The following is a 12,722-nucleotide window of genomic DNA, read 5'->3' as shown; positions in this document are numbered from 1 at the left end:
TTATTCACATTTTCTACATTACTATACTTTATGGCTTTGTCACCCACTTGGTGTCGACCAGCACAACTCGATTTAGAGTCCAGGTGGGCATTCCGGGTTATAGTGTGTCATTTATTCACACTCTTATCCTTCTCTTACACGCCCTTATTAATTTATAGTCATTAATTAAATTAAATAAAACAACAAAAAATAAATAAACAAAAGTGAGCAAGATATGTAAAAAACTAAAAGCGGTGTATGAAAATCTTGATTTCCCTTCTAACAAAAGGCCTCGTCAATAAAAATGTTTCTTATAAAATTAGGCACAAGCGGAAATAGGCAGCCTACCCCCTATTGCCCAACAAGTTCTCAAGAAAATTTTCAAAATAATAAAATATAATTTGATACACTAAATATCATAATATAAATGATTATAATATAAATAATTATAATTTTTTTTAAATATTAAATCCTTTGCTAAGTATCACAGCAACAAAAACAACGCTCCAATTCATCCTCTAAACCTAATCATCTCTCCTCTCTATCCCTTCCTCTATGCAGTCGATGTTAGGGTTTGTTGAGCAGGTTCTTGAAGAGGGTTTCTTCGTTAGATGCTCTCTCCCTTCACCAATCTCCATTTCCCTCTCTTTTCATGTCTTCAGTCGACTTCCTTCTCTTCTCCTCTGCTCGTTCAGGGCCTCACAAAACCCTAATTCTTGGTTCCGGTTCTGACGTTTTCGGCATACTTGTTCCTCGCTCTCAATCTTCTCGCACACAAAGTTCCTGCTTTTCTTTGGGCGTTTCTGGGGTTTCCAATTCGGTTCTGCGCACGAAATGAGTGATTCTAAGGTGGTTTTCTCTCTTTCACATTTGACAAGTTTGTATTTTCGTTGTGATTTTCGTTCGAGGTGGATAATTTCGATGACTTTTCACTGGTTTTGTGAAGTTTAGTAGTTAGGAAGATCGAAAATTTGGGTATTGTAGCTGTGAATTACTTCATGCTTTGATGGAACTTTTATTGGTATGGTTAGTTTGTTCATAAATGTGAACTTTTTGGGTGTTTTTTACCACCATTTTTTAAGTGTAATAATGAAATGCATATGAATTTTGAGAATTTATTGTGATGGCAATGGTGACTCTATTTCGAAAAAAGCTGTTGTATCTCACTAGAATCTGAGTTTGATTTTGAGTAATAATGCAGAACTAAAGTTGTTTTGATCATTTCTGTGTTAGCATCTGGTAGCCCAACAGCTTGTACTGATTTACTGCTAGGTTAAAATGTGATTTTGAATACTAATGTTATCATTGGGGCGGATTTACTCTTTTATATGCTCTAAAACCTGCTGAATTTTGCTAGTCCTTGTTTGCAGTTACTAGTGTTTGGGTCATTCTCTGAAGACGAGACCAGGTCATTGCTGCTAAAGCAATCACCTGTCAAGGGCCTCAAGGCTGAGAAGCCTGTGGAGAAGAATGTATTGCAGTTTGGGTCTATAAATTTTGTTACTGCAAAACCTTCGGTTCAAGTTAATGGCGAATCAAGCAGACAGAAAAGTTCTTTGAAAGCGCCCACCAAACTTCAGCCGTTAAGTTCACTTAATAAGCAGGATGAAGTTAAGGCTGTAAAAGCATTAGATGGTAATTTACGTGTATCGTCAGCAACTCCGGCAGAGAATGGATGTACTGATAATTCTGTTAATTGTTCTGCCCATAGTAATGGTGTTAAAGAGGTGACAACTGATAATGTTAACTTAACCTCTTTGCCTTTATCCAAGGATGAAGGTGTTCTCTCCAATCAATTTTCAAGTCTGGAATTGCAGAATAGAGAGCAGAATGGCAGTGTTGATGATTTGTCTGTTTCTAAGATTAAGGGGGAACTACAGAAGGCTTCAAATGCGCCTGTTACAGTTTCTAAAAGCTTATTGCCTCGTGGTCTAATCAATTCAGGAAATCTATGCTTTCTAAATGCAACCCTGCAGGCTCTTCTATCCTGCTCTCCTTTTGTTCAGCTTCTTCAGGAATTGAGAACTCTTGAAGTACCAAAGGTTCCTTCCTCATTTTTTAGATGATCTGTTTGTTCAATTATTTGCGTTTTTGGTTTGAGGAGAATTTCTATAACGCTGACAAAATTTATGTGCACTGAATAATATGGATCTCAGAAATGAGTAGCTACCTTGCCTAACCCTTGTTCCCTTTCTGGCTTATCACTTTGACTGATATGTTGGACATTTAAACTTGAGTTTGTTAGGTTGGCTATCCGACATTGAGTGCATTTGCAGAGTTCGTGTCTGAATTTGACATGCCTAGTGGTTCAAGTTCGAAGGACAAAGATACAAGTGTTCTCGAGACTGGTAGGCCTTTTAGCCCTGCCATGTTTGAAGGCGTTCTTAAAAATTTCACTCCAGATGTTCCGACTAGCATCTCCGGCAGGCCAAGGTTTGTGTCTGATCTTGGTCAATATTTTCTGCCTGGCATATGTTTCTATGTCCATTATGTATATATTCCGCTTTTGATTTGTTTGAAGTTTCCTTTTGAAACTGTTGGTGTTTTTTAGACAAGAGGATGCTCAGGAGTTCCTTAGTTTTATCATGGATCAGATGCATGATGAATTACTTAAGCTTGAAGGACAATCCCCAAGCATTAACGGGCGTAAATCATCTCTTATATCTTCAGCAGAAGATGATGAATGGGAGACAGTTGGCCCGAAGAATACATCTGCAGTAACCAGGACACAGAGTTTTGTTCCTTCAGAATTGAGTGATATTTTTGGAGGACAATCGAGAAGTGTGGTGAAGGCACAAGGTGTGGCGATTGCGTTATTATTATTATTATTATTATCACCGTTTTAAGTTTATAAAGCTTTGCTGGAAGCTTTGTTAGATAATAGATATATCTTTGTGTTATTAAATTGTTTCCGTCCACACTTGCATTCTTAGGCTAAGAGTCCTTAAATTTTTCTTCATAATTCAAATAGGTAAACAATTACAGTTGATTAACACGTTTTTATTGTTTGAAAATTTAAACTTAAATACAGCTTGAACAGTATGTCTTTCTGATTCTCAAGATTTTTAACCATATTTCCTATGGGCTTATGAACTGATCAACAGATTTATTTATCTAAGATGCATGAGTTTTAGCAGGAATTCATGGTTCTTTCTGTAGTTAAAAAGTTAGATGCAGTATTTGGCAGTCTAGATGATGTGTACGTCATTATTGGAAATGTGGTTAGCTGAGTTGAATCGATTGTATTTTGGTTCGCTCTGTAGTTTTTTGCCACTCACTGTTGATTCTATCTGGAGTTTATGTGTTCATTTGGTTTTTGTTGAGCAGGAAATAAAGCTTCTGCTACTGTTCAGCCATATTTATTGCTCCACCTTGATATTTACCCTGACGCTGTTCGTACCATTGAAGATGCACTTAAGTTGTATTCTGCACCAGAAACTCTTGAGGGGTATCGAACATCAGCAGCTGGGAAGGTATACTCTCATTTCAATTTTTTTTAAAATTTCTGATGTATACTTCTACCCAGTGTAAAATTGTTTGAATTTAAAGGTAATGCAAATGAGATGCTATATAAGTGCCACAGCCTAGGCTTTGTATCAGTATTAAGTATTAACCTTGAATATACATTGGTTTCATACAGTTAAAGTGTTGTTTTGACTTTGGTGTATATTAATGCTGTGCAGGCCGGTATTGTGACTGCAACCAAATCCATACAGATAAAGACACTTTCAAAGATAATGATATTGCACTTGAAGCGTTTTGGTTATGGAAGTCAAGGAAGCACTAAGCTGCATAAGCCTGTGCATTTTCCACTTGAATTGGTGTTGGGCCGTGAATTGCTTGTTTCTCCAAATACTGAGGTGATGCTCTATTATATCTTAATCAAACTTTTTTTTGTAAACTTTTATCTGTGACCCTTATTTCTTCTTGATGAACGACCTGTCTGTAGCTGTCATAGTGTGTTTATTCTTTACTTCACCTTCTGGCATTTTATGATCAGAGTTGGGGCTTCAGAAATCAGTCAAATCCGTTAGCAACTAAACATTATGATAACTCTAAACCTCACCCGAGGAAAAGAAGATAAGAAATATTGAATTTTCCCTATGGCCTAGTTGTAGCAAGTCTTGGTGTTTTCAATTGCGGATTGCAATGTCGTAGCCAGATTTCAAATATTACTTTTGGTGCTTATTTTTTGGCTTTTGCTTTTATTATGTAGGGTCGAAAATACAAACTCGTTGCTACAATAACTCATCACGGGAGAGAGCCGTCAAAGGGGCATTATACAACTGATGCTCTCTATGCCAATGGTCAGTGGCTACGCTTTGATGATGCTTCGGTCACGGCAATTGGGACTGGTAAAGTATTGCATAACCAGGCATATGTCCTCATCTACAAACAAGTGTAAAACGACAGCTGGAACAAGTAAAATACTGCATGACCCGGCTTGTCTTCGCTTACAAGCAATTGTGGAAGAAGGTAAACATGGAGTACTTAGTTTATGAGGTGTCACCACTTCTCTTGCCGAGGTGTCGAAGTTTTAAACTTCGGTCAAGTTCCCATCCGATCACCAATGCAAGTGAAAATGGCTGTAATAATTCTTTGAACTTGTCTGATTGCAGCAGTTTTCAGTTTTGTTGTGATGTAATATGTATATAGAGAGAGAGAGAGAGAGAGAGAGAGAGATAGAGAGGCCGCTGCCCCTAATTATATCAAGTGAATGTTTTGATATTAATTATCAATTATATCAAGTGAATGCTGCTTAACAGTGTTTAGTACTTAGTGCATAAGCATTCCTAAACAGGCCCTTAAACGTAAGCATTAAGCAGAAGGGCAATCTGGATGGCTGAAATTACTTGTTCAGAAAGCAATCAAACATTTCATGCAATGTTCTGGCATGTATTCTCAGTTCTAACATTCTCATTGTTAGGAAATCAGCAATGTCGTTGAATATTAGCACGTGACTCACTTTTGAGAGTAAAGTTGTGTCAGTGTTTGATAGCAAAGTGGATGAAATTTATTGAATCTAATTGCGATGAATAATTGGCTAATTTCAAATAGTTTATGGGTTAATTTTTCAAAAATTAATTCATGAGGTCAATTTTAAATGTGGTAATAGTTCATAGTGTCAAACAACAATTTACCCTGATTGAAGACGAATAAATTCTCTTTAATGTAGTGTTAAGAGCGTGTTGATAACGTGTTGTCACCTATATTTAATTGAGAGGTGCGGCAGAGGGAGGGAGAGATGGATAATAGGCTTGAGGAATTCTATGTCTTATTCTTCGGTCCTTGTGCCTTTATTTATAGTAATGGGGAGGAGAGAAACTTGCTTTACAAGTGATACAAAGTTTAATAAGAAAGATGCCATGCAGTATTACGGTCTGATGATATTCTTCTTCACTTTGAAGTGAGAAGTCTTAGGTTTGAATCTCATGGATGATGAATTCGATACCAAATTAGGCTGCTCATAATGTGACATAGCCGAATTCCCCCTCCACTTACTATAAAAATATAGATGTACTAAAAAAAAAAAAAGTTTAATAAGAAAGATCTTCTAGATCCCGAAGGATTCTTAATATATCTCTACTTAGGATTTATCTAAATGCAATATGTATTAAAATGTATGTCACAACATTTTAGGTATTTGATAATTTTTTTTTTTTTTGCATTTTCAATAAAATGCGTTTATGAGCATAAGTATTTAATACTATAGTATTAAACGGGCCCTTAAACGTAAGCATGAAGCAATAAGGCAATCTGGATGGCTGTAATCCTTTATTAGGAAAGCAGTCAAATATGGATGGCTGTAATCCCTTATTAGGAAAGCAGTCAAATATTTTGTGCAATGCATTTTAAAACAAGCAAATCGAAATTCGAAAGCCAAATAAAATATTCAAATTCCAAAAGCAGAATTCATCTGAAAGGTGCTTCTGCCAAATGTGCCCAACCCAGCCAGCCAGTTGCTTTGTTTCTACTTGAGCAGTGGTTCCTTTACCCTTAAAGGTGCTTCTGCTGCTTTTATTAGTTGATTTTTCCGCTAATAGTTGTAGGATGGTTCAAATTAGGTGAGATTTTTCAATGTGACCGGTATACGGAATGGTATAACGTGTCATTATATAAATGGTGGGATATGTGTGTTAAAAAGTTAATAACTTAAAACATAAAATTTCCCACCACTTATATAAAAACACGTGTTGTATCCTCCGGTGTTCCGATCACAATGAAAAATTTCTTTCAAATTAGAGAGCAGTGTATAATTAATTAATCTAAAAGGCAAAATTGAAGTGATCAAAACCTCCTTAATTGTTTGGGTGAACATAATAAAGCTCTACTTTAAAAAAGATGTTTGCCGCTATAGCTGGTAGTTTCCTTCCGCATAATTATCTTCACTTTAGGATTTTTTTAATGTACTCAAAACTAAAAAGAATATTACATGCAATAACATAAGTGAAGGAACATTAGAAAATTAATATTACCCTAAAGTGAGATATATCAATTTTGTTGTCTACTTATATATTATAAGATACGGTGTACCACCTTTTGATTCGAGTACACATAAAAAATTTCGTCCAAATGGTCAATGTACTACTTTAGCAACGAACGAAGGCAACATATAATGTCGTAGTACTGTAGCAACGAAGGCAGGATATAATATGACGTGGTGTTTATGTTATGTACGTTTTGAGAGGTATTCCCTAAGATCATCTCCAACGCTTGAGCTAAAACCTAAAAGTTTTAAGCCAGAAACAACTTTTCTGCTTCAACCCTTCTGGCTTAAATTTTTTAGCCTGAGATTATTAAAGAATAAATTTAGGCTAATTTTTTCTTTTAAAGTAATTAAAAAAAATTATGTACACTATTATAATTTAATTTTATGAACATTTTAACCTAAAAATATTTAAATTCCGATAAATATTGAAAAATTACTAATTTTTTTTTATAATTATTTTAGCCGTTGGATTTAAATTTGGGTCTTTAAAATTTTTTTTTTTTACCGTTAGATTTGATTATATTTGATCTCAGCTGTTGGATTCAATAAATTTTGGAAGACATGCCCATGTGGGTGGGGTCCAACAGGTGGTGCCTACACCATTTTCTAGGCTAAATTCGGGGGAGAATTTGGCTTTTGTTCATCTTTTAACTTTTAGCTTACACATTTAGCATGAATTGAGTTAGGTTTAAGAGGAGAGAATAAAACCTAAAAAATATCATTTAGCCCATGATTGAGTTTGGTGTAGGTGGTGGTTGAAGTTGAACCAAGAAATTTGGTGGTTCTGGCTCGACAAGCGGAGTAGCTGCTATTTAGATGAGCCCAAATAGTGTATGAAATTATAGAAGCATAAAAATTATGAAATCATAGAGGCATTCCTTTCATTATTAAAGCTTGAATTTTTTAAATGTAATTCTTTTCTGCCCAAGCTTAACAATGATGACTAACGATGGTGTATGAAGCAGGAGAGGTTCTTTCTTACAACTAATACATAATTTTAATGGCATCACATGCCCAATAGATAGTTGATACATAGTGAATTGGTTACATACGAGCATCTCTCATTTAGTAGGGTAATTGGCTCGAATCTTGGGCACTGTCAGATCTAGGGTCCCCAAATCGATAAAACAGATCCTAGCTTTAATAAAAATGCACACGATAGTATAATTTACATATCTATCCACTATTCGACAACGTCTACGAAGAAGAGTAACAAGTAGGAGATCAAATTCCATTGCATCAAGACATTGCCACTTTGTCGTTCTGTGCCAATAATATAGCATTGTGTGAGTTTTTTTTAACATGACATTGTATTATTGGCACGAAACGCCACAACAATAGTGTATCCATATTATAGAAGCCCTTCCCCATAAGTTGGGGTTGTCAAGTTTTGTGAAAAGCCATCAGAAAGTCATTCTTTGTGTCACTCAATTTCGTAATTAAACGTCTTTTAATTCATGCACCTTCAACAACATTCACTTCTTTTTGTTGGACAATAATTGCAATGCATTAATGTTTGTTTTAGAATAATTAATTAGATAAAGCATAGAACTATAGAAGTTGTGATTAACAAAGAAATAGTCAAGTGGAAGACATGAAGAATCTACATAATGCAAATCTAGAAAAAAAGAACTCAAAAAAGATGATCATTTATGCAAGATATTGCCGGACAATGTAACATGTTATGTTCTTTTATATGATGTGCCACATGCATGATTGACAGTGCAACAAACAATTAGTGGCGTAGACAGGATTTCAAATAATGAGGTCATAATATCAACCAAAAAGTTTCATTGGGCCATTTTGTCGAGCACCTAGTAGGCACTTGCTAATTCCTGACAACATATGCTGAAAGTTTAGCCAACATATGTCGCCAACACCTATTATTTGTAGAGGCTTGTTGAGGGTGGATGCAAGATACTGTGAAGTAATGTTGAAGACTGTCAAGGTTTTTCAACTAAAGTATTTCATATAAGAAGAGAGAAAAGGAAGACAAACATGATAGAAGAAAATAGAAGAAGTAGGAGGAGGAGGTTGTAATTTAGTTTATCTCAGCTATTTATAGGGGTCAAATACAACGTACAGACAAATATATATTGGATTTTTGGAGTTATTAGGGTCAAGGACAACCAATGACCCCATGCTGGCTCTGCCATTGACTCCACTGATTAAGAGAAGAATATGTGTAAGTGAATATTTAGTGAAAGAATAGATTCTTTGGCTCTTACACTAAGCAAACTTTTTTATCGGGTGGGGTTTTGGGGTTAAACATCAGCTTTTAGTATTCTTTGTTGGTGATCTAGCCCTACCTGCCATATTCTCAGACTATCATTGTCTCTCAAGATTCGTCTCATCGAATTCAGTCTGTCTTCCACATGAGAACTTTGGTAATCACGTGGCAAGTATTTATTGGACGAGTAATGCACTTCTTGAATGCGTGAAAAATATTTATTGAATCGTTAATGCGACTATATATGTCTTAGTTGTAAGAAAGTGTATCTCCTTCAGCAGATGAGTAGTATAAATTTTGTTACTGCAAAATCTTCGGTTCAATTTAATGGCGAATCAAGCGGACAGAAAAGTTCTTTGAAAGCGCCCACCAAACTTCAGCCGTTAAGTTCACTTAATAAGCAGGATGAAGTTAAGGCTGTAAAAGCAGTAGATGGTAATTTACCTGTATCGTCAGCAACTCCGGCAGATAATGGATGCACTGATAATTATGTTAATTGTTCTGCCCATAGTAAAGGTGTGAAAGAGGTGACAACTAATAAAGTTAACTTAACCTCTTTGCCTTTATCCAAGGACGAAGGTGGTCTCTCCAATCAATTTTCAAGTCTGGAATTGCAGAATAGAGAGCAGAATGGCAGTGTTGATGATTTGTCTGTTTCTAAGATTAAGGGGGAACTACAGAAGGCTTCAAATGCGCCTGTTACAGTTTCTAAAAGCTTATTGCCTCGTGGTCTAATCAATTCAGGAAATCTATGCTTTCTAAATGCAACCCTGCAGGCTCTTCTATCCTGCTCTCCTTTTGTTCAGCTTCTGCAGGAATTGAGAACTCTTGAAGTACCTAAGGTTCCTTCCTCATTTTTTAGATGATCTGTTTGTTCAATTATTTGCGTTTTTGGTTTGAGGAGAATTTCTATAACGCTGACAAAATTTATGTGCACTGAATGATACGGATCTCAGAAATGAGTAGCTACCTTGCCTAACCCTTGTTCCCTTTCTGGCTTATCACTTTGACTGATATGTTGCACATTTAAACTTGAGTTTGTTAGGTTGGCTATCCGACATTGAGTGCATTTGCAGAGTTCGTGTCTGAATTTGACATGCCTAGTGGTTCAAGTTCGAAGGACAGAGATGCAAGTGTTCTCAAGACTGGTAGGCCTTTTAGCCCTGCCATGTTTGAAGGCGTTCTTAAAAATTTCACTCCAGATGTTCTGACTAGCATCTCCGGCAGGCCAAGGTTTGTGTCTGATCTTGGTCAATATTTTCTGCCTGGGATATGTTTCTGTGTCCATTATGTATATATTCCACTTTTGATTTGTTTCAAGTTTCCTTTTGAAACTGTTGGTGTTTTTCAGACAAGAGGATGCTCAGGAGTTCCTTAGCTTTATCATGGATCAGATACATGATGAATTACTTAAGCTTGAAGGACAATCCCCAAGCATTAACGGGGGCAAATCATCTCTTATATCTTCAGCAGAAGATGATGAATGGGAGACAGTTGGCCCGAAGAATACATCTGCAGTAACCAGGACACAGAGTTTTGTTCCTTCAGAATTGAGTGCTATTTTTGGAGGACAATTGAGAAGTGTGGTGAAGGCAAGAGGTGTGGCGATTGCGTTTTATTATTATCACCGTTTTAAGTTTATAAAGCTTTGCTGGAAGCTTTGTCAGATAATAGATACATCTTTGTGTTATAGAATTCTTTCCGTTCACACTTACATTCTGAGGCTAAGAGTCCTTAAATTTTTCTTCATAATTCAAATAGGTAAACAATTACAGTTGATTAACACGTTTTTATTGTTTGAAAATTTAAACTAAAATACAGCTTGAACAGTATGTCTTTCTTATTCTCAAGATTTTTAACCATAATTCCTATGTGCTTATGAACTGATCAAAAGATTTATTTATCTAAGATGGATGAGTTTTAGCAGGAATTCGTGGTTCTTTCTGTAGTTAAAAAGTTGGATGCAGTATTTGGCAGTCTAGATGATGTATACAAGTGTAATGGAATTCATAATTGGAAATGTAGTTTAAAATGTTTCTGAGATCAGCGGCCAGCATACGATTTGCTAGCTGAGTTGAATCAATTGTATTTTGGTTCGCTCTGTAGTTTTTTGCCACTCACTGTTGATTCAATCTGGAGTTTATGTGTTCATTTGGTTTTTGTTGAGCAGGAAATAAAGCTTCCGCTACTGTTCAGCCATATTTATTGCTCCACGTTGATATTTACCCTGACGCTGTTCGTACCATTGAAGATGCACTTAAGTTGTATTCTGCACCAGAAACTCTTGAGGGGTATCGAACATCAGCAGCTGGGAATGTATACTCTCAGTTTGATTTTTTAATTTCTGATGTATACTTCTACCCAGCATAAAATTGTTTGAATTTAAAGGTAACGCAACTGAGATGCCACATAAGTGCCCCAGCCTAGGCTTTGTATCAGTATTAAGTATTAACCTTGAACATACTTTGGTTTCATACAGTTAAAGTGTTGTTTTGACTTTGGTGTATATTAATGTTTTTCAGGCCGGTATTGTGACTGCGAGCAAATCCATAAAGATGAAGACACTTTCAAAGATAATGATATTGCACTTGATGCGTTTTGGTTATGGAAGTCAAGGAAGCACTAAGCTGCATAAGCCTGTGCATTTTCCACTTGAATTGGTGTTGGGCCGTGAATTGCTTGTTTCTCCAAATACTGAGGTGATGCTCTGTTATATCTAATCAAACTTTTTTTGTAAACTTTTATCTGTGGCCCTTATTTCTTCTTGATGAACGACCTGTCCGTAGCTGTCATAGTGTGTTTATTCTTTACTTCACCTTCGGGCATTTTATGATCAGAGTTGGGGCTTCAGAAATCAGTCACATCTGTAAGCAACTAAACATTATGATAACTCTAAACCTCACCCGAGGAAAAGAAGATAAGAAATACTGAATTTTCCCTATGGCCTAGTTGTAGCAAGTCTTGGTGTTTTCAATTGCGGATTGCAATGTCGTAGCCAGATTTCAAATATTACTTTTGGTGCTTATTTTTTGGCTTTTGCTTTTATTATGTAGGGTCGAAAATACAAACTCGTTGCTACAATAACTCATCACGGGAGAGAGCCGTCAAAGGGGCATTATACAACTGATGCTCTCTATGCCAATGGTCAGTGGCTACGCTTTGATGATGCTTCGGTCACGGCAATTGGGACTGGTAAAGTATTGCATAACCAGGCATATGTCCTCATCTACAAACAAGTGTAAAACGACAGCTGGGACAAGTAAAATACTGCATGACCAGGCTTATGTCTTGGCTTACAAGCAATTGTGGAAGTAGGTAACCATGGAGTACTTAGTTTATGAGGTGTCACCACTTCTCTTGCCGAGGTGTATATATATATATATATATATATATATAGAGAGAGAGAGAGAGAGAGAGAGAGAGAGAGAGAGAGAGAGAGAGCGAGAGAGAGATAGAGAGAGAGAGAGAGAGAGGCCGCTGCCCCTAATTATATCAAGTGAACGTTTTGATATTAATTATCAATTATATCAAGTGAATGCTGCTTAACAGTGTTTAGTACTTAGTGCATAAGCATTCCTAAACAGGCCCTTAAACGTAAGCATTAAGCAGAAAGGCAATCTGGATGGCTGAAATTACTTGTTCAAAAAGCAATCAAACATTTCATGCAATGTTTATGCATGTATTCTCACTTCTAACATTATCATTGTTAGGAAAGTAGCAATGTCGTTGAATACTGGCACGTGACCAACACGTGATTCACTCTTAAGAGTAAAGTTGTATTACTGTTTGACCAACACGTGGATGAAATGATCGAATCTAACTATGAGGGCTTAATTGGCTAATTTCAAATAGTTAATTGGTTAATTTTTCAAAAAAAATTAATTGATGAGGTCAATTTTGAATGTGGTAATAATTCATAGAGTCAAACAACAATTTACCCTGATTGAAGACGAATAAATTCTTTTTAGCGCAGCGTCAAGATTGTGTTGATAATGTGTTGCGGCCTATATTCAATTGAGGGGT

General features: G+C 36.2%; 2 protein-coding genes across 3 annotated transcripts; both read left to right on the top strand.

The window, feature by feature from the left end:
* The first annotated feature begins 471 nt into the window (after positions 1-471).
* Positions 472-4,744, top strand: LOC137747097 (ubiquitin carboxyl-terminal hydrolase 24-like). Of its 2 annotated transcripts, none has more exons than XM_068487109.1 (7): positions 472-828; positions 1,350-2,021; positions 2,225-2,412; positions 2,531-2,778; positions 3,307-3,452; positions 3,663-3,839; positions 4,196-4,744. In XM_068487109.1, the coding sequence occupies exons 1-7, from the start codon at positions 814-816 to the stop codon at positions 4,382-4,384; spliced, it is 1,635 nt and encodes a 544-aa protein (XP_068343210.1). In that variant the 5' UTR covers positions 472-813; the 3' UTR covers positions 4,385-4,744. The 2 variants fall into 2 exon arrangements, with proteins under 2 accessions (XP_068343210.1, XP_068343209.1); XM_068487108.1 differs by having other exon boundaries at positions 2,501-2,778.
* A 4,236-nt stretch (positions 4,745-8,980) lies between these two features.
* Positions 8,981-12,068, top strand: LOC137748077 (ubiquitin carboxyl-terminal hydrolase 24-like). Its single transcript, XM_068488171.1, has 6 exons — positions 8,981-9,541; positions 9,745-9,932; positions 10,051-10,298; positions 10,870-11,015; positions 11,222-11,398; positions 11,753-12,068. Exons 1-6 carry the CDS (start codon positions 8,981-8,983, stop codon positions 11,939-11,941), a joined length of 1,509 nt encoding a protein of 502 aa, XP_068344272.1. The 3' UTR covers positions 11,942-12,068.
* Positions 12,069-12,722: the final 654 nt, after the last annotated feature.

The sequence above is a fragment of the Pyrus communis genome, chromosome 10 (assembly GCF_963583255.1).
Source record: "Pyrus communis chromosome 10, drPyrComm1.1, whole genome shotgun sequence".
Classification (NCBI taxonomy): domain Eukaryota; kingdom Viridiplantae; phylum Streptophyta; class Magnoliopsida; order Rosales; family Rosaceae; genus Pyrus; species Pyrus communis.
The sequence above is the reverse complement of the archived record's forward strand: the minus strand, read 5'-3'. Positions and strand labels throughout refer to the sequence as shown.

Excerpts from the sequence above, each read along its gene's own strand:
- LOC137747097 (XM_068487108.1), top strand. Across the intron at positions 2,022-2,224 it reads GAACTCTTGAAGTACCAAAG|GTTGGCTATCCGACATTGAG; the intron begins GTTCCTTCCTCA and ends TGAGTTTGTTAG. Across the intron at positions 2,413-2,500 it reads AGCATCTCCGGCAGGCCAAG|TTTCCTTTTGAAACTGTTGG; the intron begins GTTTGTGTCTGA and ends ATTTGTTTGAAG.
- LOC137748077 (XM_068488171.1), top strand. The coding sequence starts at position 8,981 with ATGAGTAGTATAAATTTTGTTACTGCAAAATCTTCGGTTCAATTTAAT. Across the intron at positions 9,933-10,050 it reads AGCATCTCCGGCAGGCCAAG|ACAAGAGGATGCTCAGGAGT; the intron begins GTTTGTGTCTGA and ends GGTGTTTTTCAG. Across the intron at positions 10,299-10,869 it reads AAGTGTGGTGAAGGCAAGAG|GAAATAAAGCTTCCGCTACT; the intron begins GTGTGGCGATTG and ends TTTGTTGAGCAG.